The sequence below is a fragment of the Triturus cristatus genome, chromosome 5_1 (assembly GCF_964204655.1).
Source record: "Triturus cristatus chromosome 5_1, aTriCri1.1, whole genome shotgun sequence".
NCBI lineage: Eukaryota > Metazoa > Chordata > Amphibia > Caudata > Salamandridae > Triturus > Triturus cristatus.
In genome coordinates this window covers 1010503453-1010527124 of record NC_140587.1, presented here as the reverse complement: position 1 = coordinate 1010527124, position 23672 = coordinate 1010503453, and the positions used below count along the sequence as shown (strand labels likewise).

General features: G+C 46.0%; 1 protein-coding gene across 2 annotated transcripts in view; it reads right to left on the bottom strand.

Moving 5' to 3' along the window:
• The window catches only part of LOC146832786 (kinesin-like protein KIF17), a 930557-nt gene that overhangs the window by 655827 nt on the left and 251058 nt on the right, over window positions 1–23672 (bottom strand). For both annotated transcript variants that reach the window (XM_085606109.1, XM_085606110.1), the window contains exon 3: window positions 20237–20338. In XM_085606109.1, coding sequence (XP_085462235.1) covers window positions 20237–20338 — 102 coding nt within the window. The remainder of the gene's footprint in view (window positions 1–20236; window positions 20339–23672) is intronic.

The following is a 23672-nucleotide window of genomic DNA, read 5'->3' as shown; positions in this document are numbered from 1 at the left end:
AAGGAGGAGTACTGTCCCTGACCTGGGGGACTGGCCTGCAGTGGGTGCCTTGCTGAGAAAGGAGAGGAATAGACTGAACGAGACTTTGTAGAACTTGTGCTTCAACCTAAATCTCCAAGGGTTTGTGGGTGAGCTTGCCCCCTGAATGGAGTCCCAGGAATATTGGACTCCTCCTGCCTCAAGAGCTGCTGGACATTGCCTTGAAACTTGCCCCGCCACTGGAGCCGCGATCGAAGTGCGACCCGAAACCCTGTTCGTTCTGCAGCCGTGTCTGTGGCCGCCTCGCACCATGTGGCTCCGCTCTGCACGAGCCGTACCCGCACTGTCCACTGCCGGGCCGCCTTCACCCCGCTGCACCCTCCCCCTGTGAGCCGCACTGCTCGCCTCGCCGCCCCTGCTGCTGGCAGCTAAGGACCGGAGCACCCCGCGGAGAGAGTCTGCCCCGTACGCCGAAGCGTACCGACTGCCCCGTACTGCACCGCTGGGTTTGAATTGGCATCCCCGCTCCAAGGCAAGACACGCATCCTGCGCCGCACCGTGAAGCCGCTACAACCCGGACCGTCTGCTCCGCCCTCCAGCCCCGCCCAGACGCCCCGAACCGGGGTATCTAACCAAGCTGGGCGGCACCGGAGGAGAGCCAACGCACGCTCCTGGAGCCCTTCACCTGCAGCATCATCCGCGTCGACCCCTACGAACTGCAAAGGTACTGTGAGAGTCGCCTTGACTATGTGCGCATCGGACCCGCGTGTCCGCAACGTTTAACTAACTCTTTTGGGATACGATCTTCTCCAAAACGAACCGCACAGTCAGCGCGAAGCGCACGATACACAAAGATACGCATATCATTAACCAGAAACGCTTCTTCCTAAGATAGTATTGTGGCCTCCTGTTAAGAAACATTATTTGGGTCTTGTACTAAGCCCTTTTATATAAAGAATACTTATTTTTATACAACCCTGGTGTGGTGTCCATGTGTGATGTTGTCACTGAGTTGCTGTGTGTATTTACAAATGCTTAACCCATAACGCTCTGAGATTACCCTTGTCTGCTCGCGCCACGCAATCTAGAGGGTGAGCAGGGGTTATTTTAAGGAGTAAGTCCCTTGCCCTGACTGGAGGAGAGGGTCCCTGCTTGTCACAAGTATTTACCTGTGCCAACCAGAGACCCCCGATTATAACATTGGAGGCAGCGGTGAGGATTTCGAATTTGCATTTGTGATCTATACACAGTAATTGGTGAGCACCACGTAGTGAGTTCAGACCAATAACGCAGCCACATACTGTTGATTTTTGTTTTGCCAAGAGATCTCCATTGGTTTTAGAAGTCATGCCTGGTTCACTCAATGGAGGAAAGGCAGCCTCTGTAATCTCTGCCATTGACTGGGAAGAAGAGAGGCTAGAGAGCTACACCGTAGCCCAACTGAAGGGCTTCTGTCTCAAGTTTAGAGTTTCACAGTCTGGATGCAAAAACAAGTCCCACTACCAAAAGGCGCTGAGGGCCTGGATGGAGTCAAGGGCACCTGAGAATGCGGTGGAAATTGAACCAGCAGAAAGCATCCATGATTTTAGCAGAGTCCTGTCGCCAGAGGAGTTGGCAGACAGGAGGGAAACACAGGCACATGAAATGGAGATGGCAAAACTTAATGGACAGCTGGCAATGGAAAGCAAAAGGCTGGCTAGGGAAGAGAGAAGAATCCAAATGGAGCATGAGTTGATTATGAGGAAGCTTGACTTAGAGCTCGAGAGGCTTGAGGCCATGAGTTTCTCATCCCAGCAACAAGAAATGTGTGTAGCTCGGAGATTGAGCTTTGCTGAGTGGGAGGAGGAATCCAGCTCAGATCGTGGCAGCAATATTGAATTTTCTAGTACTGAGAGAGTAGTACACACACCCAGAGATGTGGCACCTGACTTGAAGGAGGGGGTTAATTTACACCAGGAGGTTCAAGGATATGAGGTAGCTCCAGTGGTGCGCAGTGTTCTTGAGGTGAATTGGGAAACTGGCACAGGGGTTCATAGTCCTAGTGGCGGGAGGGATTCCCCCATGGTTGAGATCCTGGTGTGTGAGTGTGAAGACCGCCCAGAAGAGTGTGGGTTGTGTGACAGACAGTCAGATACTGTCTTGCCAGTCTCAGGAGAGTGGTGTGGAGTACGTGTGTGAGGCACTGGATGGTGAGTTAAAGGATAGTTTGGTTAACCCTGCTAGGGGGCTGTGTGATCCAATTGTGGGAGAGCATATTGTAAGTCCCTGTTTTCCAGAGCTATGCCAACACCTGTTGGAGAGTGAGTTCTCTGACCCCGGGGAGCTCACATTGGAGACAGACCTTTTGGTGGAGTCCAGAGGGTCTGGAAAGGCATTGGGGAGTGATCCCAAGATGAGTGGTTCAGGTATCGTCAAACCCAGTGTGGTGGAAGTGGCTCAGAGTAGCCCAGCTAGGTCCTGTAGTAGTGAGAGGGGTGTAGGGCCTCACGTCCTGTCTTTAAGGGGAAGGAGTGAGAATGGGTTCTGTCCCGGTAGTGCCCAACCTCAGTCTCAGAGCCTGGATGGTTCTTTAAGGGAACACCAGGTGGGGAGCCTAGTCTGTCCTGAGGGGCTGCCCGTTGTGTGGGATCCCCTAGTGTCTGGTGAACGGGGAGTGTCTGTAAGCAGGCCTCTTTCAGTTCTGGTGTCTGGCAGTACCGCTCCATTTGGGAGGGTGCAGAAGTCCAGAGTGAGGGGTGAGAGGGGGAAAGAGTCCCCAGTGGAAGAACCAGTGGTTCAGGGGCCAGCCAGAAGGGCTGCGTCCCCTGTGAATGATCATGGTGACACCACTTCTGTCGTGGGGGATCTTCGCGCACTGTCCGATGGACAGGGGTCGGGAGATCTGCACCAGGCAGACTGTCACACGACACATGAGTTATGTGTGACCCTCCGGGGGGGCATGCGTGCTCCCCAGGAAGTCCTGGTGCACCAGGCGAGCGTTCAACCGCATGGGTTGGTCCCAGGGTTGGGAAGCCAGTTTCAGGTGTTGTCTGACCTGGAGGGAGGGACATCTGTAATCAGTGTCCCTACCAGTCTGTCTTCTTGGTGTACCACTCCAGGTGGGAGGGTACAGCCATCTGGACGGGGGTGCAGAGGGAGGGAGCCCTCGCCTCTGACCCCGGTTCAACTGCAGGGTTTAGACCCTAGGTTGGAAGGCCAGGTTCAGGGTGACCCCCCTGACCTGGACGCCCAGTTGCAGGATAGAGCACCTGAACTGGTGGGCGAATTGCGCAGGACACCTGTCACAGGTGCCCTAGCAATTCTGGAAGGGGGTACCACTCCAAGTGGGAGGGTACAGAGCCCCAAGGAGGAGGACCGGGTGTGGGAGAGGCCACCTCAGTCTTTGGTCCAGCCACCGGGTACAGGCCTGGGGCTGGTGGGTCAGGGCCAGGATGTCATACCTGTCCTGACAGGAGGGAGAATGGACAAAGGGTGCCCAGCACCTGGGGCTACTGCCCCCCGTTCCCTGGCGCCACAGAGGTTTGAGAGTACTGAGAGGCATAAGGCTTGGTTCTCATCCCTGACTACTGTCAGTGGCCACCGTGGCATTTTGCTATATGTCTGTTGGCACACACCTGTGAGACGGTTAGGTGCTGCACAGGTGGCGTCCACAGGTGAGGATAAGGGTTCCCCATGGATTGGCTTGGTGGGCCCTGAGAGTATGGACAGAGGGATTCCAATAGGTTCAGATTGGTGTAGAACTGGAGTCTGCCCCTGCAGTTGTGGGCCAGGTCCTTGTTCTATCGCCCAAAGCAGGGAAGCCCATCAAGGTAGGGATTGGTCTACCCTGCGTTTTGGCTGGAAGGGGGTTGTGTTGGACTTGGCCCTTTTTGCAGGGTCATCCCTAAACTTTTTGCCTTCCTCCTGTATTTTTTCTGACCTGTGGTTGGCTGTTTTATGACTCTGGGCACTTTACCACTGCTGATCAGTGCTAAAATGCATATGCTCTCCCTATTGTAAATTGCTACATTGATTGGATTCCATGATTGTCTTATTTGGTTTACTGTCAGGCCCCAGTACAGTGCACCAGGAGTGCCCAGGGCTTGTAAATCCAAATGCTGCTAGTGAGCTTGCAGCTATGGTTGTGCCACCCACAGAAGCAGCCTTGTAAAATATGTCTAAGGTCTGCCATTGCAGAACCTGCGTGCAGTATGATACTGTCATGCTGACTGGGCAAGGGCACCCTCTTGCCAGTCCCTAAACCTTCCCTTAACTTCATATTAGTCACCCCTATGGTAGGCCCAAGGGCAGGGTGCATTGTAAGTGTAAGGTAGGACAAGCCCTGATGTGTGTGGCATGTCCTAATAGTGAATTACAGCCATTTTCGTTTTTCACTATTGTAAGGCTACCTGTTCTCATAGGCCAGAATGGGCTGTTAGAATTGTTACATCCTATGATCCTAGCAGACTCAGGGAACATGGTAGAAACTCGAGTTTGATATGCCTGAACTCAGAATAATAAAATACATCTTGTAGCAAAGTTTATTTTAATGATATGTGTTTGCAAATACCACTGTTAGAAAGTTGGCATTTCAGCCCGACTCTGCTCTGATGTGTATCTGCTGTCTGGTTTGTGTGAGTGACAGGGCTGGGGGATTCCAGGAGACAGTCTGGGCAGCCAGGTGGTGAATAAAAAGATTACACCAGGATGGATGGGAGGAGTACACCTAGACTCTGAATAGGGCTGTGCTCTGCCACCACAATGCTGGCTCCCCCTCCTGTGGAGCGTCTGATGTCTCTGCCCTGCACACTGAAAAGACAACCCAGAGTCACCACAACAAAGTGCTCAGAAACCGGACTGAACTAGGCAAACGCCCCCTGGCCGCAAATAACAAAATAAATGTAGTATAAATATAGGAGCCCTGCTCCTAAGAAATCAGATCCTGCTTGAACCACGAAGAACCTCTGCCCGACTAGAAGGACCTGGGAAAGCTGAAGGAGGAGTACTGTCCCTGACCTGGGGGACTGGCCTGCAGTGGGTGCCTTGCTGAGAAAGGAGAGGAAAAGACTGAAAGAGACTTTGTAGAACTTGTGATTCAACCTAAATCTCCAAGGGCTTGTGGGTGAGTTTGCCCCCTGAACGGAGTCCCAGGAATATTGGACTCCTCCTGCCTCAAGAGCCGCTGGACATTGCCTTGAAACTTGCCCCGCCGCTGGAGCCGCGATCGAAGTGCGACCCGAAACCCTGTTCGTTCTGCAGCCGTGTCTGTGGCCGCCCCGCACCGTGTGGCTCCGCTCTGCACGAGCCGTACCCACATTGTCCACTGCCGGGCCGCCCTCACCTCGCTGCACCCCCCCCCCGTGAGCCGCACTGCTCGCCTCGCCGCCCCTGCCGCTGGCAGCTAAGGACTGGAGCGCCCCGCGGAGAGAGTCTGCCCCGTACGCCGAAGCGTACCGACTGCCCCGTACTGCGCCGCTGGGTTGGAATTGGCATCCCCGCTCCAAGGCAAGACGCGCATCCCGCGCCGCACCGTGAAGCCGCTAAAACCTATACCGTCCGCTCCGCCCTGCAGCCCCGCCCAGACGCCCCGAACCGGGGTATCTAACCAAGCCGGGCGGCACCGGAGGAGAGCCAACGCACGCTCCTGGAGCCCTTCACCTGCAGCATCATCCGCGTCGACCCCTACGAACTGCAAAGGTACTGTGAGAGTCGCCTTGACTATGTGCACATCAGACCCGCGTGTCCGCAACGTTTAACTAACTCCGTTGGGATACGATCTTCCCCGAAACGAACCGCACAGTCAGCGCAAAGCGCACAATACACAAAGATACGCATATCATTAACCAGAAACGCTCCTTCCTAAGATAGTATTGTGGCCTCCTGTTAAGAAACGTTATTTGGGTCTTGTACTAAGCCTTTTTATATAAAGAATACTTATTTTTATACAACCTTGGTGTGCTGTCCATGTGTGATGTTGTCACTGAGTTGCTGTGTGTATTTACAAATGCTTAACCCATAACGCTCTGAGATTACCCTTGTCTGCTCGCGCCACGCAACCTAGAGGGTGAGCAGGGGTTATTTTAAGGAGTAAGTCCCTTGCCCTGACTGGAGGAGAGGGTCCCTGCTTGTCACAAGTATTAACCTGTGCCAACCAGAGACCCCCGATTCTAACAAATATGAAGAAGTGTAATGCTTCACCCACTTTACCATGTACGTAGTATTCTGCATAAAAATGGATGGAGATCCATGCACATCACACCAATTTTGACTTCCCTAAACATCTAGTTTTCAAAAATGTTTGGGGATGGTACATTTACAGGCCAGTACTGCAGCTACCACACACAGAAAATGCACAATAAATGTTTTTAGGCATAGTTATGACATTTGCAAGACATAATGGGTAAGAAAACATACTAGGATTGACTCAAATCTTGTATTTCTCTGAGTCTCCAGTTTACAGAAAGCCCAGGGTTGACAGAGTTATATGGACGCAAACCGACCCTGGGTCCAAATACTCCACCCATTCTCTGTGGACAATGAGATGAATTTGAGTTTTTTGGGCGGGATAATGACATTTGCAATACATTCTGGGTATAAAACATAGGAAGATCGATATAAGCCACACCACCCTGGACTCGTCCAGGTGTCTAGTATTCAGAACTGTCTGGGGCGGGTAGGTTTCCATGGGTGCTAGTCAACCCAGGCCCAAAAACCACAGATAACCAATCACGTTCCAGGAATCATTAAGATTCGAAGAAAAAAATCTAGATGTTTCCACAATGCATTTTGCGGTATTTCCTGCCTGGAAGTGGAGTACCGTTTTGATCAGATTTGCGTGAACGCTGAGTGTTTGTATTTTTCAGGATCACAGCACATTTCAATCAATTCCCACACATATAAGTGTGGAAATTCAGTATTTTCAGCTAAAGTTTGACATTGTAGAGGCGTGTGACTAGCTTGCCGTGGAAAGCATTCGTCAGCATGTGTTCTAATGCATGCAGTGTAGGTGGAAGTTCAGGGAAAGTAGCAAGTAATGCATGGCATTAATCTGATGATATAAAAGCACATCCATCGCGGGGGGCGGGGAATATCTGTCAGTGCAGGTGGAGTGAGGAAGCGGCCATCGGGGTACAAGTCAGCGAACGTGAACAGGTTCCGCCTGTGCGCCCTTGACTTTGCATCCTCGTCTTGCAGCGCCGGTGGCATTGGGCTGCAGACTATGGGGATGGAAGGGACGTTCACAAACTCAGATTCTTAAGCACATTTCGTTCATTTGTACCATTTTTTATTCATTAGGTTTTTCCTTCTAAATTGATGCAAGGTCAAAACGCAATGAAAAACTATTAAAAGCTGTTGCTTTTTTGATGGCTCTGGGTATCCGTCTGTTTTCAGAGATCAGCCAAACACTATATAAGTCTATGACGTGAAGAATCTGACGGATATAACAGTATAATACTTTTGTAGATTAGCAAACACTACTAAAAAATACAAATGAAAATACTGTCACCTATTTCTATGTTTAGCTACTTTATTTTTTTTATCTAAACAATTAGTTTACTTAGGAAAACCATGAAAGAGTCGTACAAATGATTCCTTGCAGACTTCAGACCTTTGCCTTTTTTCAGAAATGTATAGCGTCCCAGTTTCACCTACGGGTTTCACACCACTTTCACCTTCTCAAAAGGTACATATGTAGAAACCTCAAAAATTGGAAATATTGACCACCAGTTCGAAAAATGCAGTAAGTGTGGCGAAATTTTTTTTTTTTCAACTCATCATGTTTCCCGGGAAGAGAGCCAAACAAGCACAACAAACCTTTTGTTTAAGCCATTTTAGTACAAAACTTTTTTTGAACAGTGCATGTTTTTCGCATTTTTTTCAACTGCAATATTTTGGCTATTTTCTCCAAGGGAAGCGCAATCCCTGGGTACTTCTATCATCCCCAACATGTGTGGAAAAGGATGCAAATATCGTTAGTGGAAAAAAGTTATGAAGGCTTAAGTGTGACTTGCCCCCCATATTAAAAAAAAGGGGTCAGCATAAGTGGGAAAACACCTAGTAGTCAAGTGGTTAATTAATCCCTACATCTTCACAATAGAAAACGTGAAATTGTGACACTGTCACCTCCAACTAGATTTTTATGTTCTCTGTGCCTCCTTTCAGACATTAGCAAATTGTGTACTAAGAGTTCATCATGCAACATTTTACATTTCATATTTTTCATCATTACAAGGACACTTATACTTTTTTTTACAAAAGAGGTTTTGTTTCACCTGGAGACTCTGCCTGCTGGAACACCAGGGTAAAATTTGTACTTAACCAGGTGAATCGATTTTACCTATTTCACCTCAATCCCACAGTAACCTTGTCCCCCCCAAAATTACTGCTACTCCTTGCCTCTGTGACTTGGGAAGGCAGAGGAAGCACGGTTACCTGGAGGAATAACAAGCACTTATAGGCACTTATGATCCTTGAGCCTTTTGGCCCTCGGCTATTATAGATGTAACTATAACCCAATTTAATTATACATTTCCTCTCAAGGTCCTATCTTTTATTACAGATTTCTGCTTTTTCATTTCATCTTCCAGATGTTCCTGCATGACCCCTTTATTGTTACATCCTTAAAAGAAATTGGGTTGGTGGCTGACTGGGGGGTAAGCCCTCGTCAAGCAGCAACCACAATCTTTCGCAGGGTAAGGCACAAGCAAGCCCCAAATTAGCTTGTGCTCAACCCCTTGGTAGCTTGGCACAGCGCAGTCAGGCTTAACTCAGAGGCAACGTGTAAAGTATTTGTGCAACACTTCAAACAGTAAAACAGTGACAACACTCCACAAAATGAGCCTACAACAGATTTAGAAACAGAGAAAGTTTTAATAAATAAAACAAAGGCCAAAACGACAAAAATTCCAATTAGAATAACTGGCGATACTGAACTTTAAAGAAAATAGCACCAAAAAGCACAAAGCGCTACATGAGATATCTGGTTGCACCAGATTGGGACAAAGTTTCAAGTTCAGGCTGACCGTGATGGAGCAAGGGCTGGCTACGGGGACCCAGTTAGGTTCGCTGAACAGAGCAACTTAAATCCTGGTTGAGGATTGTTATGTGGATCCGAGTCGAAGTTAGGTCGCTCAGCCTAAGAGATGTGTTGGTTTCAAAATGCAGCAAGGCTTCGGTGCAAGGTCCAGTTGCGTCATCGTCGAGGATCCTGTCGACAGGGCTTGCAATGTGAAGTCAGGCATCAGGGATGCGGCATGCAGCTGGCGATGTTTCGATTCCGAGGAGCTACAAAGCTGCAATGCAGAGCCTGGCGTTGTAGTCAAGGCTGCTGTTGGTGAGACATTTGAGGACCTAGGTTGTAGATGCACCGTGTCCTCGGGGATGTGCCAGCTCCAAGGACTGCGGTGGGAGATGCAGATCTTTGCGACAGGTCCAATCCACATCGCAGCAGTGATGGGTCGCTTCTGCTCTGGGATGCAGGGCTCAGCCGAAGAGATGCATCAGATCGCTCAGGGATGCATCGCTCAGCAGAGAAGATTTTGTCAGTTCTGCTGGCAAGCACCTTGGGCCAACTTCCAAGAGTCCAGGACTAGGGTGGCACTACTTGGCAGGGTAGAGACACAGATCGCAGAGTCCAGATGCAGGTGCAAGGAGGTTGAAAGCCTATTCTGTCCCTGAGGCTTCATATCAGGAGGCCAGCCAACTTGCCCTTGAAGTCACTCTGGGTTTAAGAGGCACAGGTCCAGTTCTTCTCACCCAGGCACGAGGGAAGCAGGCAGATCATACGCTCAGCAGAGTAGGAGTCCAGCAGAGTGGCATTCCTTCAGCACACAGAGGCCTTTCTTCCTGGCAAAGTATTCACAGGTCCAGATGTTAACTGAAGCCACGGGCTTGTGCTGCCATAGTCTGGGGGTTCTCACTGTCTATCCTTGAGCCGTTGCGCAACAGAGCAGACACGCGAGCCGACGTGAGAGCCTCAGAGACGAAGACGGGAGCTGTGCGTGGTGCGAGGGGGCGGAGCTTCTGGCGGCAGGCAGGCTCGTGTGACGGCGTTGGTGGCGGTGGCGGCTGTGTGGTGGGCGAAAAGAGAAAGCTTTGCATGGAGTTGGCCTGGAGTTGGCATGGAGGCGGTGATGGCACTGGGATAACGCTGTTGGGGGTCCCACGTCCTTTCCTTCGGATCTCGTGGCAGGAGCCGGAGGGAGCCAGAGGGAGCTGGTGAGGCTCACTAGAAAAGTAAGTCTTCGACTTTCAGCTTTTCTTTGTGGGCTTAGCCCCCGCAGCCCCCAAGACGCCAGCCGCCACCTATTAGCATCTCCTTGGTTTTGAGCTAGCCCGCAGCCCTCTCCCCTCCCAGCGTTTTTCACCGTGCCCAGGCTAGTGGTCAGTGGATAGTGTGTGGCCACTATCGCGCACTGTCCTGCACAGCCCCGAGTCACCAGTCCTCCTCGCCCCACCTTCTCGCCTCGGCTTGGTTGGCTCCTGCCCTGGTTGCCCCACCTCAGGGCCACGCCGCCCTAGTCTAGCTCTGGGTCTATTCCACCTGGTTTCGCTCCCCCCTGGTCCGTCGTCCAACCAACAACCCTACCCACACCCCGCCCTGACCATACTGTCCCCTTGTGGGACCCCTATACACACTCCGCATACTACCTTAGCCCCATTTTTGTATTGGCTGGGGGTGTAGTGGCCACAGGGACCGCAGGGCAGGCTACTGTGGGCAGGAAGTAGGAGGGCGGTGGATGAAAGTGGGGTGTCCAAGAAGTAGTGCTCGCAGCTACAACTCTGGTGAATCTACAGTAGAATCTATAGTAGATTTAATAGAAGCCGTCCCGTCCCGTTCTGGGCGACGCAGCCACACCAAGCGGAGCGATGAGATCCGGGAGAACAAGGAAGGTGCTCTCATCACCGAAAAAAACAAACAAACAGCTGGTAGCAGAGGCAGATGGAGCCGTGGTGCGAACTCTTAATCAGTCTATGACTCCATCCCCATCTGTACCTGCTTCATCGAATCCCTTCCCTTCTGGTCAAGACTCGGTCAGTAACAGAGCCCTTAATTCTTCATCACGCCTCAAGACCATTCAACCTACTTCGATCTTGGAATTTTTCAAAAAAACACGTCGACCACTTAAGCCCCCTAACTCCTCGCAAACAACGGAGGAGCCCAAGGCTGGCAACTTTCAACAAATAACAGACCTTTAATCAGCAAAACCATATCGTCACTGACAACTTCCAGCGCCAGGTCACCAGAGGAGGATTTGAAAATGACCCCAACGCCTCCTACGCCAACCCTTTTGGTCACCCAGCAGTCCTTATTTTGTCATCCACTTTCTCCACACGAAAGCCATATGTCCCTTGTTTAAAACAATCATACATGGCCTGATACAACTAAATCAAAATCTAATGTTGTTTTACATCAGTCAGACATTTTGACGTCCAAGCCTTTACAACAATTGTGTCCAAGCCCTTTGCTTGCACAAAACAATCAACTCTCAAGTTTCAGGCCATCCAGTCCCACCGCAATCCAATGTGAAAGGTCTCCAAATGAGAATGCTGCACCGCTACAACCGCAAACGCTTTTAAACGTAGCAGCATCCCCTGTAGCACTTACAGCTACAGTTGCAGCCACAATCTCAGCTTCTACAAAGCCCGAACAAGGATCTGCTAAAATAGACCCAAACGATCAGTCGCTATTGGACCTTTCCTTCTTTCTTAAAGACTCACATAAATCATCTGACCCGAAATTAGAATCTGATTTTCGGGCCGCCCCCCGACATCCATGTCAAACATCTGGTCACAATTGCTGCAAACCTTTCAATCTACAGTTACAGCATTAAACTATCATTCTGACAAATTGGACTTGCAAGTTGACCTTCTGAACACCTTAGCCTTGTTTACAGCAGGCATTGATAATAAGTTAGAGAACTTAAACAATTTAATAATAAGGGCTCAGTCATCTTCAAATTTGGTCCAGTCAGTCTGTTGTTGCTCACCCATTATTGACAGCCTTTCAGCACTTCCAGCTTTTTTAACCTGTGTCCTAGATGAAGTTAAACAACTATCAGGAGGCAGTGCCAGCAAGAGTCAAGCTCGGGCACAAGAACAAGGTACAGACCCCATCAAAACTAATGACATGTCATTGACATTAAGGGATAACAGGACCTTAGAAGACAAAGAGGTAAAACCCCCTGAAGCACTTAAATTGCATCACATAGTCCAAGGGTTGACAACGCCGGTCAAGCAGTTACCATCATCGTCGCTGAGCCCCCAAACTGCGAGTTGCTCAACTAAAGTGGTTGACGCCCCCAAGGCAGTCTTGGATCCTAAATTACTCACCTCGGCCTCGCCCCTTCCTAAGGTTATCTCTCAATCGTTCCATCCTCTTAGTAAGAGAGAGAAAAAACGTCAACGCAAACAAAGAAATAAATTGACAACTAAACCCGAGGAGGTACCTCCTAAATTGTTTCCACTGTTCAAGAACTTGGATAATAAACGAGTTTTGAATCCTACTCCAATAAAGCAGGTCCAGTTGTCTACAATAGCTCTTTCAATGCCAAATGTTCAGCAATCCACTCTGGCACAGATCCAGGTTCAAACAAACTCTCTTTCCGGCCGAAGAAGCCCTGTGTCAAATCTTTATGAACTAGCGGCCGCTGATAAACCAAAAGAGCTTTCATCTGGTACGGATCAACCAACTGCCCAAACACAAGCAGCAAACATAAACTCGCAATCTGAAACGATCACCCAACCCACTCCCTACTTTCGTACTCAAACTGTTCCATCTAGCACTGGAGGTAGCCAACCAAAAGTAACCTTCAAAAGCACCCCAATGCTACCCAAGGTCTCCTTGACAACATTGGAAGGGCCCCGGGTTGATTCTTTGTTTCATTCTGGAATAGCACCCGATCCTTTAATTGAGAAAAATATTCTAAATGACAAGGGTCACTGTCAATCAACTAATGCCAGCGATTCACAGTGTTCTAAAATTCTTCTTGTCCCTGAATACAAATCAAAAGGTCTCCATGATGTCCTCAATAGAGCAAATATTATCAAACTATCAAAAGGAGTCCCGGGCCTTGACAAATTGGCTTCAGAAGACATTGAATATATAGAATTCCTTCCGCCAAGAGGGTCGCAACCCTCCGAAGCTACCCTGGTGACATTTAAATCTCCTACTTGGACTCGAGCATTTTTAGCCTGTAAAGATACTTTTCGATCCTGGGGAATTCAAATCTACCCCATTTCAATCCAGGCTACCCCACGGCATTAGCTAAGCAGTCACCCACTCAGATAAGCCTGTGTCGGACCCTGACCAGTGATAGAAGTAAACCATATTCAATCCTACAAAATGCTGTAGGAGTCACATCCCCAATAGGAAACTCATGGTCCATGCTCCCGAATTGCAACGAAACTCAAAACTTGTTAGAACTTAATCCTTTGGAGGCTGTAAAAGCTAACATCCCCCAGCCTCACTCTATAAATTGTATAAAACATCAATCGGAGCCGTGCCTCTCCCTGTGCTCATGGAACATTAGTGGCCTTCACCTTAAAATGTCCTCACTAGAGACCCAAAACTTTATTCTTAGCCATGATTTAATTGCGGTTCAGGAAACATGGGCCACTGGTAGTTGTCCTATTGATGGATTTATCGAATTTTGGAAACCAGCTGTCAGAGTCAGCAACTATGGTCGCCCCAAGGGAGGATTGTCTATTTACATGCAGCCTAAAGGGCCCAACAGAGCTATTAAATATCGACGAGGATTGGCTGCTTGGAGTTAAAGTTAGCTCGTGGAGACAACAGCGACCCCTATTGCTGCTTAACGTTTACATCAATCTAAGCGCCCGGACAAAAAGACCTCACCTAAATCGCCTCTTTAATATTTTGAGCGACTTGGCTGTGAGTTTTCCCGACGCCGACTATCTGCTGACCGGGGATTTCAATACCAACTTGTTTCAGGGAGACCCGTTGGACCTGGAAGATCTCCCCCCCTTGTCTTTGTCGGCACTGAAATTCCAGTCCAAACCTTCAAATCATTCATACTGTGCTTTGGGGGAATTCTGTGTGTTGCAACTCCTTAGTGCAGGTTTCATTGTAATGAACGGCAGGTTCACACAGGATACCCCTCCAAATTGGTCATGGACAAATGGACAAAAGTTTTAATTTTTAGACTACACTATTTGCAACGTAGCCATGTTTTCTCACCTGGAAAACTACAGTATCAAAGCACGATCAGAGAGCGACCATCGACCACAAGTTGTCACCATTAATACTAACCCAGTTTACCACAATACTGCCCCAATAACTCATAAAGGAGTACATTCAGAAAATGTGAAACGCTTACGATGGAACGATGAAATTAGTATTAACATCAAGAAGGAATGCTTGTCTTTTACATTAGGAGGCCTCCACCCCATGGTTTCTCATATCACTGATTGGTCAGATTTTTGCTATCATCTGTTAAACCTCTTTCCATCGCACTCGCATTCTCACACGACTACTTGTAGCTCTCAGTTTTCTATATCAAGTCAAACCATGAAATTAAAAAAGACCAGAAATACTGCCTTGCGGGTCATTAGGAGGCATCCAGAATCTAATGACTGTCTGATCAACTATAAAACTGCTCAGAAAAACTATAGACAGGCAACTAAACAAGATAAACGACTTCATCTTGATCAACTTTGGGGTAAACTTCTTTGGGAAAGCAAAAACCGTAATTCAAGAAAATTTTGGGCCTTACTGAACAAACAACTCAACGGAACTACCAGACAGGGGAGTGCAAATATTGCTGAGGCAGAATGGGTTAATTTTCTGACCGACCACTTTAAGGCCAATGAAGGTGCAGACTTTTCAGTAACAAAACACCTCCTTCACATCTAAAGATGGGTCTTTGGAGAACCAGGATAACACCCAAGAGCTGACGCAGCCCCAATGTGAGTTGATTCCCGTTACCCAGGCAAGGCTGGTCAAAATATTATCAAAAGCGAGAGCGGATGGAGCACCAGGCCCAAATGGCCTGCCACAGGCCCTGTTCAAGGCAAATGTTCCCTATTGGGCACAACAATTAGCAACCCTCTTTAGATCTGTGCTGAGTTGTTCAATTATACCAGACTCATGGCGAGGGGCAGTAATTCACCCAATATATAAGTCCGGCGCCCATTCGTCCCCTAACAACTATAGGTTGATAGCCTTACTGGAAAACGAGGCAAAGTTCTTCGCAAGCATTTTGATTGAAGAATTGAGTGCCTGGGCGAACCAAAAAGGCTTGATTCCAAAAAATCAAACGGGCTTTACTGCAAATTCAGGCACTTCGTCTAATTTATTGGCGTTATCAGAACTTATCGACAAATCGCTTATTTAATCAAAGCTGGTCTTCTGTTGTTTTGTTGATTTTAAAGCTGCCTTTGACCGGGTCCCTAGGGAGGCCCTTTGGCCAAAGCAAATGAAATGGGGGATCCCGGTCAAACTACTGGAGGCCATTGTTCAACTATACTCCAGCACCTGGATTCAAGTTAAGCTTGGCACTGGCACACACCTGTCTCGAAAAATTCTAACAACATGAGGAGTGAAACAGGGGTGTGTGCTAGCCCCATTGCTTTTCAACTTGTTTATTGCCGACCTCTCAGCTGACCTGGACGAGACAAATAGTCATCCCCCCAAGATCGGCGGGGTGCAGTTAAGCAACCTTCTGTATGCCGATGATCTTGTCCTCTACAGCCATACCCGAGTAGGGCTGCAACGTTTGTTAAACAAACTACACAGTTATACCGTTAAGAATAACTTAGAGGTCAACTTAAAGAAAACCCAAGTGGTTATATTCGGTAGAAAACGCTATGGAGGTGGTGGCTGGTCATACAACAACTCCAGTCTGGTCATAGGAAAAACCTATAAATACCTGGGGGTTAACTTTAACTCTAGGGGTACCTTTGCCAAGCATCGTAGTGACATTTCATTGAAAGCCACAGCATTCCGATTGAATTTTTCAAAACTTTCAAAAAAACTGATGGGTCCGAGTTTGGCCCCAATGATGGAAGTTATGAAAGCTAAAGTCAGCCCCACGTTGTCATACGGTCTTGAAATTTTCAGGGGCAAAATCAGCACAACATTATATCAACATGTGACTAAGATCTATAAAAGTGTTTTTCACATGCCGAAATCTGCCTCCGCTGCACAGATTAGATTAGAACTGGGCCTCCAAAATTATGAAATTTCCAGCGCAGGTGCCTATTTAAATCTGTGCCACAAGCTAAGGCGGGCTGAAGCCGGTTCTCTTGAGTCTTTCCTGTGGTATGATATTGGGACTAATAATCCAAGTGGGTCCTATAGTAAACTCTTCAATGAAGGTCTTCAGCAACTTTCAGCAGTTGATCTCTGGAACCTAAACCCCAGTCAAACAGCTTTTAAAACGAGCATTAAGAAGCGTATTCGCATTCTGTCCCACACCACCGACAAAGCCTCTTTTGCCAAACGCAAGCATGCATGGGCAGTCATCAACTCCTATCAGTTGGCATCACCGTCATCATATCTGCCCTGCACATACTCTTTGTATTTAAAATTGCGATTTATGGCACTTAGACTGGGGGAGTGGCACCTGCTGAAACATTTACCTATCTGGCGTTGCTTGTCAATTAACCAACAGTGTAGGGGTTGTGGGGCCTCGGTGGAATCTATGGAGCATGTTACATGCCACTGCCCCGCTCTCCTGACTCAGCGTAGACTAAAATTGAGGCCAGAATGGAACAGACTGGGAACTCGGACCTGTAGGCAGGCAATCATTGCGGCTTTGAACCCAGAGAATACAGTTTTAAACATAAGTTTTACTATTTTTATTCATCATGCATATCGTAAATTTAAATCAGCAAATTGCAGGCCCGGCATCAACTTTAAAAAGAGTCACAGATGTCTAAAACAAAAACTGTAGACCCACAAGACTTCATTCTGGTCTCTCCTGTGCTCTCAACACCTGCAATATCAGGGTATGCGACCTCGATGATTTTTTATCAACACTGCTACCTGATGACTGTTTTAATGAAACACTTACTTCCTCTGGGTTTTCTTATAACTTCAGGCTCCCATCTTAGCCTTTGACAATAACACTCATTTCTTTGTCACATTATTAACACCCTGCCGCTATACATTTTAAAAATTCTTGCCCATTTTAATTATCTTTTTTGTACATGTGTGGTGTGTATGTTCTGCTTTTATGATTATATTTTTTTAAATCAAATAAAGTATTTTTCAATTTCAATTTCAACTGAAGTGTTAGTGCCCGAGGTCCTTCTTTTAAGCATTGAAGTGGGGAGGTGCTTCTAGATGCATGCCTTTGAAGTGCACAGATGCACTGCCTTCCATGTCCTGGCTCCAGACTAACTACAGGGGGTATGCAGTCCTTTGTGAGGGGACATGGTACATCCTATTCAGGTGTAGGCGGGGCTGGGTTCAGCTCCTCCCTGCCATCCTGCCAGTGATGGCCCACTCAGTCACACCTAAGCTTCCACTGTGCATGGCTGCCGAGGAGGAATACACAAAGCCTAACTGCCAACTACACCCAGTCATGTGACCAGAGACAGCCTGCATGCATCAAACGGCCAACTTTCTAAAAGTGGCATTATCAGAATTGTAATTTAAATCTTACTTCACCATGAGTTAGAATTTTAAATTAGGATTCCAGAGAGACCAATTTTGAGCCAATTATATCTTTCCATTCGGAAATTACACTTAATAAATGTAATAAGGTAATCCCAATGTTATTCTATGGGAGGTATAGGCCTTGCAGTAGTGAAAACATAATTTAGGATTTTCACTACCAGGAAATGGAAAACCTTTAAAGTATATGTTTAACTTTTTTAATGCACCGCACCCTGCCCTCAGGACTGTCCAGGGCATACACTAGGGAGGACTTACATATATTAACAAGCATTTGCAAGAGCTAATGGTGTTGTAAATGACAATGTCTTTTACCTATGTGTTTTGGCTTGGAGTGTTGTGGATGTTTGTAGTTTGGTGGGAAATTATGTCGGTTGTATTGGAATTATTAATTGTGGTATGTGTAAATTTGAGGTGTGTTGTGGAGGTATGTGGTGTGTTGTGGAATTGTCTTGTGTATTTGAAATATGTGGTTCTCTGTGGAATTATGTGGTGTGTTGTGTAAATATGAGGAGTTGAATTGTGTGACGTTGAGCGAAAATATGCTTATTGGAATTGTGTGTTATGGTGTGGAGTGCATTTATGTGGATTGATGGTATGTGGCATTGGGTGCATTTATGTGGGGTGTATTTGCATTGTATTGAGTAAAGTGTAATTATCTGTAGTGTAATTATGTGGAGCTGAGTGGCGTTATGTGGAGTGCAATCATGTTGTGTGGGTTAAGAGCTGCGTGGCATTGAATTGTGTGGAATTGTGTGGCAGGGTTTGTAGTGATACTATGTGGCATGGTGTGGAGTAGTATTTTATGGAGTGGAATTATGTGGCATGTTGCAAAGTTGATTTTTTAGTAGAGTGTAATTATGTGTTTTGGAATTGAGTGGATATATCTGCAGTATAAATATGCTGCGTGAAATGTAGGTTGGACTGTAATTATGTGTAATGAAATTATATGGAGTCAAATTGTGTTGTGAGGAGTGTAATTGTATGGTTTGCAGTGGCGTGGAATTATATGTAGTTTCTGTTATTGGCTTGTAATTGTATAGCATGGAGTGGAATGATGTGATGCGGACGTGTGCATAGTTGAATTGTTGGGGATTTTATTAAAAGATGTTAAAATGTGTTCTGTGTAGTGGATTTATACGGAATGGATTTGAGTGTAAAGATGTCTGTGTACATGTTTACCAACATTTGCAGGGATGTTGTGTGGCCATGTATATGCACTATCCAGAATCCAAACCCACTAAATTAGCAAAATTGTATTCTGTGAAGGTAGTGGCGCATTCGCATAACAGAAGGTTTAACTGGCCACAATTTGGACCGCTCTTTCGGTAGAAAAAAAGGGGTGATTTAAGATTGTAAGCGCCAAAATTAAAAAGGCAGTTGAGGTAACCATCCAAGTTGTGGGCAAAGTAACCTAACTTGACTTCCTGGCCAACAAACCAGCCGAGTAAGTAACGTAAACTTTATCTTTTAATGGGCTGTGGTGACATAAGTTCAAGTACAAACACTGGGGGAGCTCAATGAGTTTAACATTAGCCAACATTCACTGCTCTAACAAAGCAGTTGTTGCCAGGTCACGAGTCTAAACTAAGACTGACTCAGTCTTTCATTTTTCCCAAGGTCATAAACTGAAACATCCTGCTGCTGCTTCCCTCTTTCTTGTCCGGCTGCTCATCTCTATATCCCTATGTTCCTTTTAGTCTTCTTTCCCCAGTCTTTTTCATACTCCACCCCACTCTTCCTCTTTTTGTAAAACTGACAGCACTTTCCATTGTATCTTCTTTTCTATGTTTTCCCAGCCTTCCTCCTTCAATCAGTTTCCTATCCTTCACACTGGGACTGGTTTTATACTGCTCAAGCCCTGAACTTCTGGAGTGTCCATCAATAGGTCTTTTAATTCATACATTGTGAATATACAATGTTACATCGCATGCGGTACAACGCATGCGATTACAACGACCGCATTGTTATAATGGATACCATTACATCGCAAGTCATGTCTACGACTTGCTGTAGGGGGTGCGCTGGACTTAGGAACAGTATAATTTACTATTCCAACTCCAGCCTGCCCAACAGTAGGGAAGGTGTTGGAATAGTAAACTATACTATTCCTTAGTTTAGAGCTCCCCCTACAGCAAGTCGTAGAAACGACTTCCATTGTAATGGTTAGCGTTCTAACAATGCAGTTGTGGTAACGAGCGCATTGTAATCACATGCGTTGTACTGCATGCGATGTAAACACTGCTTCCCATCCATTCCATTTCCTCTCTCTCTCCAAGCCTTATTTCATATGAAATGCCCACAGCACTAGAGTGCGTGTGAAAGAGCACAACTCTTAAATGTATACAGTCACTGTGCTACATTCAAATCTCATATCACCAGCATTAGCCTGCACCTGATATCAGACCATCACCTGCAGCTTCCAGAGATCTTTTACCCTATTATTACCCAACACATCTTCAAAGCTCACACTATATGGTCCTTTTAGCTTTTACACTAGGTCCTGATTCAAATTCACTACTTTCATTTTCCTCTTTTATGCTTTAATATAAAAACACCACCCTCTTGTGCATGTGGCCTCTTAGCTCCTTCTAAATCATCAAAAATGGTTAGAGAAGTTTCTTTACATGCTCTTACCTGTAGATTTTGTTTGGTGTCTTTGCTCAGCAAATCACGTATCTCCTCATTATAAATTTCCAAGTAAGAAACTCTGACCAGGAACTTTGTATTCTCTGCACACTGTCAAAAAGCAACATAGAATATTATAGTGCTGAAAAAACAAACAAAAAACATAAAGTAGAAGTAATATTATTGTTATCTCCTCTGTTCTCAATTTACTCTTTTCCCCTCGCAGTTGTAAATAAATGAAGTGCCTAATGGAGTTTCAGCATGGATTACTGTGCACATTTTTAGGTCTGGTTTTGAGGCATTTTTTAACTAACTCACGAGCTTCATGCAATCAAAAACAAACCATAAATATGAGTACCTAAATGTGTACATTGTTTGAGTGGCTCTGTGTTAGCCTTCTTTATTTATTGGTTTGTTTAACCCTCATTCACATTTGCCTCCACCCCACAACATCATGCAGCATGCAGCAATGAGTCAGCCCACTACTGCTAATATCTTGCTCTGTGAAAGATGGCTTTTTCTCCTGATCACATTTATGCACATCTGCCCAAAATGTACCCCACTTCTATGCAAAGGCTGTGGGATCATTACTTTGCTTATGAATTATTCCTTTTTCCTTTAACTTCTTTCATTATTTCCCCTTTTCTTTCTGACTTTATATTTCTAAGAGCAACTGTAATCTTCCCAGACAGTGCTACTGGAAGCTTGCATGTCGCTCATTTGAGGTGCAGTGTGAGCACTAGGTGCAGCAACTGCTTTTACAGCGGGCGACCATCTTGGAATGGTATGCTGCATATTATAGCAACATTGTCCTGTTTCAGTGCTTTAATGTTCTTCCCGCATTTCCCTTATACCTCATTCCTTCGAGCTGAAGGCTTACTTGATGCCTTCAGTTCTCTTCTCAATTTGGCACCCTATTCTCCTGAACCCTGCTCTTCTCCCCTGCATAAGGGTACATTGTCTCTGCATTTGCTAAACTCATGTGCTCTCTTGTCCCAAAATGGCCTGGAACATTTCACTGTAACTCAACAGTAATATCTGTTCAGGGAGTACATCTGTGTTGTGCTGCGAAGTACTGTTGCTGTGGAACCTGACTGCTGCAACGGCCATCTCCCTGCAGTTAAACTACCATTACAACGCGACTTCTACTTCGACTTACCTTTACCACGCATTTTTTTCTTCGCAGGCCTCTTTATTACGCATGCTTTTACATCGCATGCTTCTACTACGCTAATACCGTTACTACGCAAATACCGTTACAACGGAAATGCAGTTAAGTTATACATTTTAAGAGTACCCGAGTATTTTTCTTGTATTAATGTAGATGGACATTACACGAGTATATTAATTTAGTCGGAGAGTACCCGAGTATTATTAGATTATTATTTTAGTCATTTTACTTTTTTAAAGACGAAAAAAAGAAAAAATTACCGAATATGAAATGTGTATGAAATTTAATGTAAATGTATTACGAAGTTTAGATAAATGGTAGGAGAAGGGAGGGAGGTTAGTTCAAATCAAATCAAATCAAAAGTTTCTTTATTCGGCCTTCCGAAGAAAGGTCATAAAAGATACAGATAAAAGTACATGGTAAAACGTCACATAGAAGTTCCATCATTTTAAAATTCAACACAGACAAGAATGATCACAGTAATTTCATTTGCGACTTTAAAGTGACAGTGCATGTAAAGTGTCTGGGCAAAGAGCATCAATTTAGTTTTAACAGTCAATTTAACAATAAAATCAAATATGTAATAAATATGGGCTAAAAAACAATCAAATCCCATCATCAACCCAACCTATTCGTTTAAAATCCCATTAAAATCAGCCTAAGTTCGGTCTATGTCGCATAATGTACTGTAAAAAATTGGAAACAATATAGACCAGCCCCGCCCCCTCCAATGACTGTAAAAAGAGGAGAGCTGGACGACAAGTACGAAAGCCCAAACGTTTTAGTAGAGGGATGAGTAGTTTTTTCCGTTGGTCCATATAATATTTACAGAAAAGTGTAGTATGGATTGTAGACTGGGTGGAAATCCCGTCGCAGGGGCAGGGCGGTAGTGTTTTGGCTCAATTATTTCTCAACGGAAAAACAACTAAACGGTGGAAAAGATTCAGCCTAAACCTAACTAGAAGAAACAGTTCATAGGAGGTAATACTACAGGTTAGGTAAGGCTGAATCCCGAATACCGTCTGGACAGTCAAACTATGTCTAACTGCTTGCTTCATAACCTCTGAGTTAAGTCGTAAGTCTTCGAGGTGGTTAAAACAGAGTTTGTAAAAGACCTTCCTCGGTATCTCCTGAATCAAGGTAGGGTCATAGTAATATTTTACTAACCCTAGGTCACTTAAAAAACTTTTGACATAGACTAGCCACCTAGATCTGTGTGCGTTTTCGGCTGACAGGTCTACGTAGACCATGTAGAGTGCTCCAGCCTTAATGTTTACATATTTGTCAATCAGAAGTGATAAGTTTAAGGCTTGGTCTATGGTCCCCAAACCCTCACGGAACCCATATTGTAGATCGGATAAGATGTTATTTTCCTCCGCCCACTCCTGCAAACGACCAAGAATTATCCGGCCCATCATTTTCCCCGTGGAGTCCAGTAGGGAGATAGGGCGGTAGCAGGAGACTGAGCTTCTGTCCCCTTTCTTAAAGATCGGGACCAGTATAGATTTTTTCCAGGATTCCGGAATACCGATGATGCAAAATGCATTAAGGACCCTGGTCAAAAGAGGAATCCAAAGATCAGTATGGATTTTAAAAAAGTCTATTGGGACCCCATCGGGACCTGGGGCCTTCCCTTTCTTGCTTGCACTTAAAGCCCGAGTGACCTGATCAAGTGAAATGGTCAGGTCAATAGGAAAAGGCGAAGACTGTTGATAGTAAAAATCATTGTCACTAACATTAGTTGATAATGGGTCAATCATAAAAAATTTTGAGAAATGCTCTACCCAATCCTTTTCATCTATGGCGACCTCTATTTTGGGAAAGCCACCGTTATCGGTCAAGAAAGGTGATTTTACCACTTTCCAAAATGCGGCACTATTTTTACAAAAACAGCTCTCGTGCAGTTGGTCCCAAAGTTGTTGTTTTAACTCCGATTTTCTTTCTTTTATAGCGGAGTTATATGCCCTCCTCAGTTCGGATATCTCAGCGGGGACCCTAACTGTCTTGCGTAAAGCAGATTTGAATTTAGAGTACGCTGCTGTGCACGTGTGATTGAACCAGCCATGTCTATTCTTTACAGTATTATTCTTTTTTACCGTTAGGGCTTTATTTATGGCCTGGATCACAGTGCCAAAATTGATGGTAACATCGGCATCTGTAGTGGTCAAGTCCAAACATTTCAGGATGGACGAGTATGCATCGGTTACCACGGTATTAACAGTTTAAATGGGATCGACTAGGGCCCAGTTGACAGAATAGCCATTAAGTCTGGCT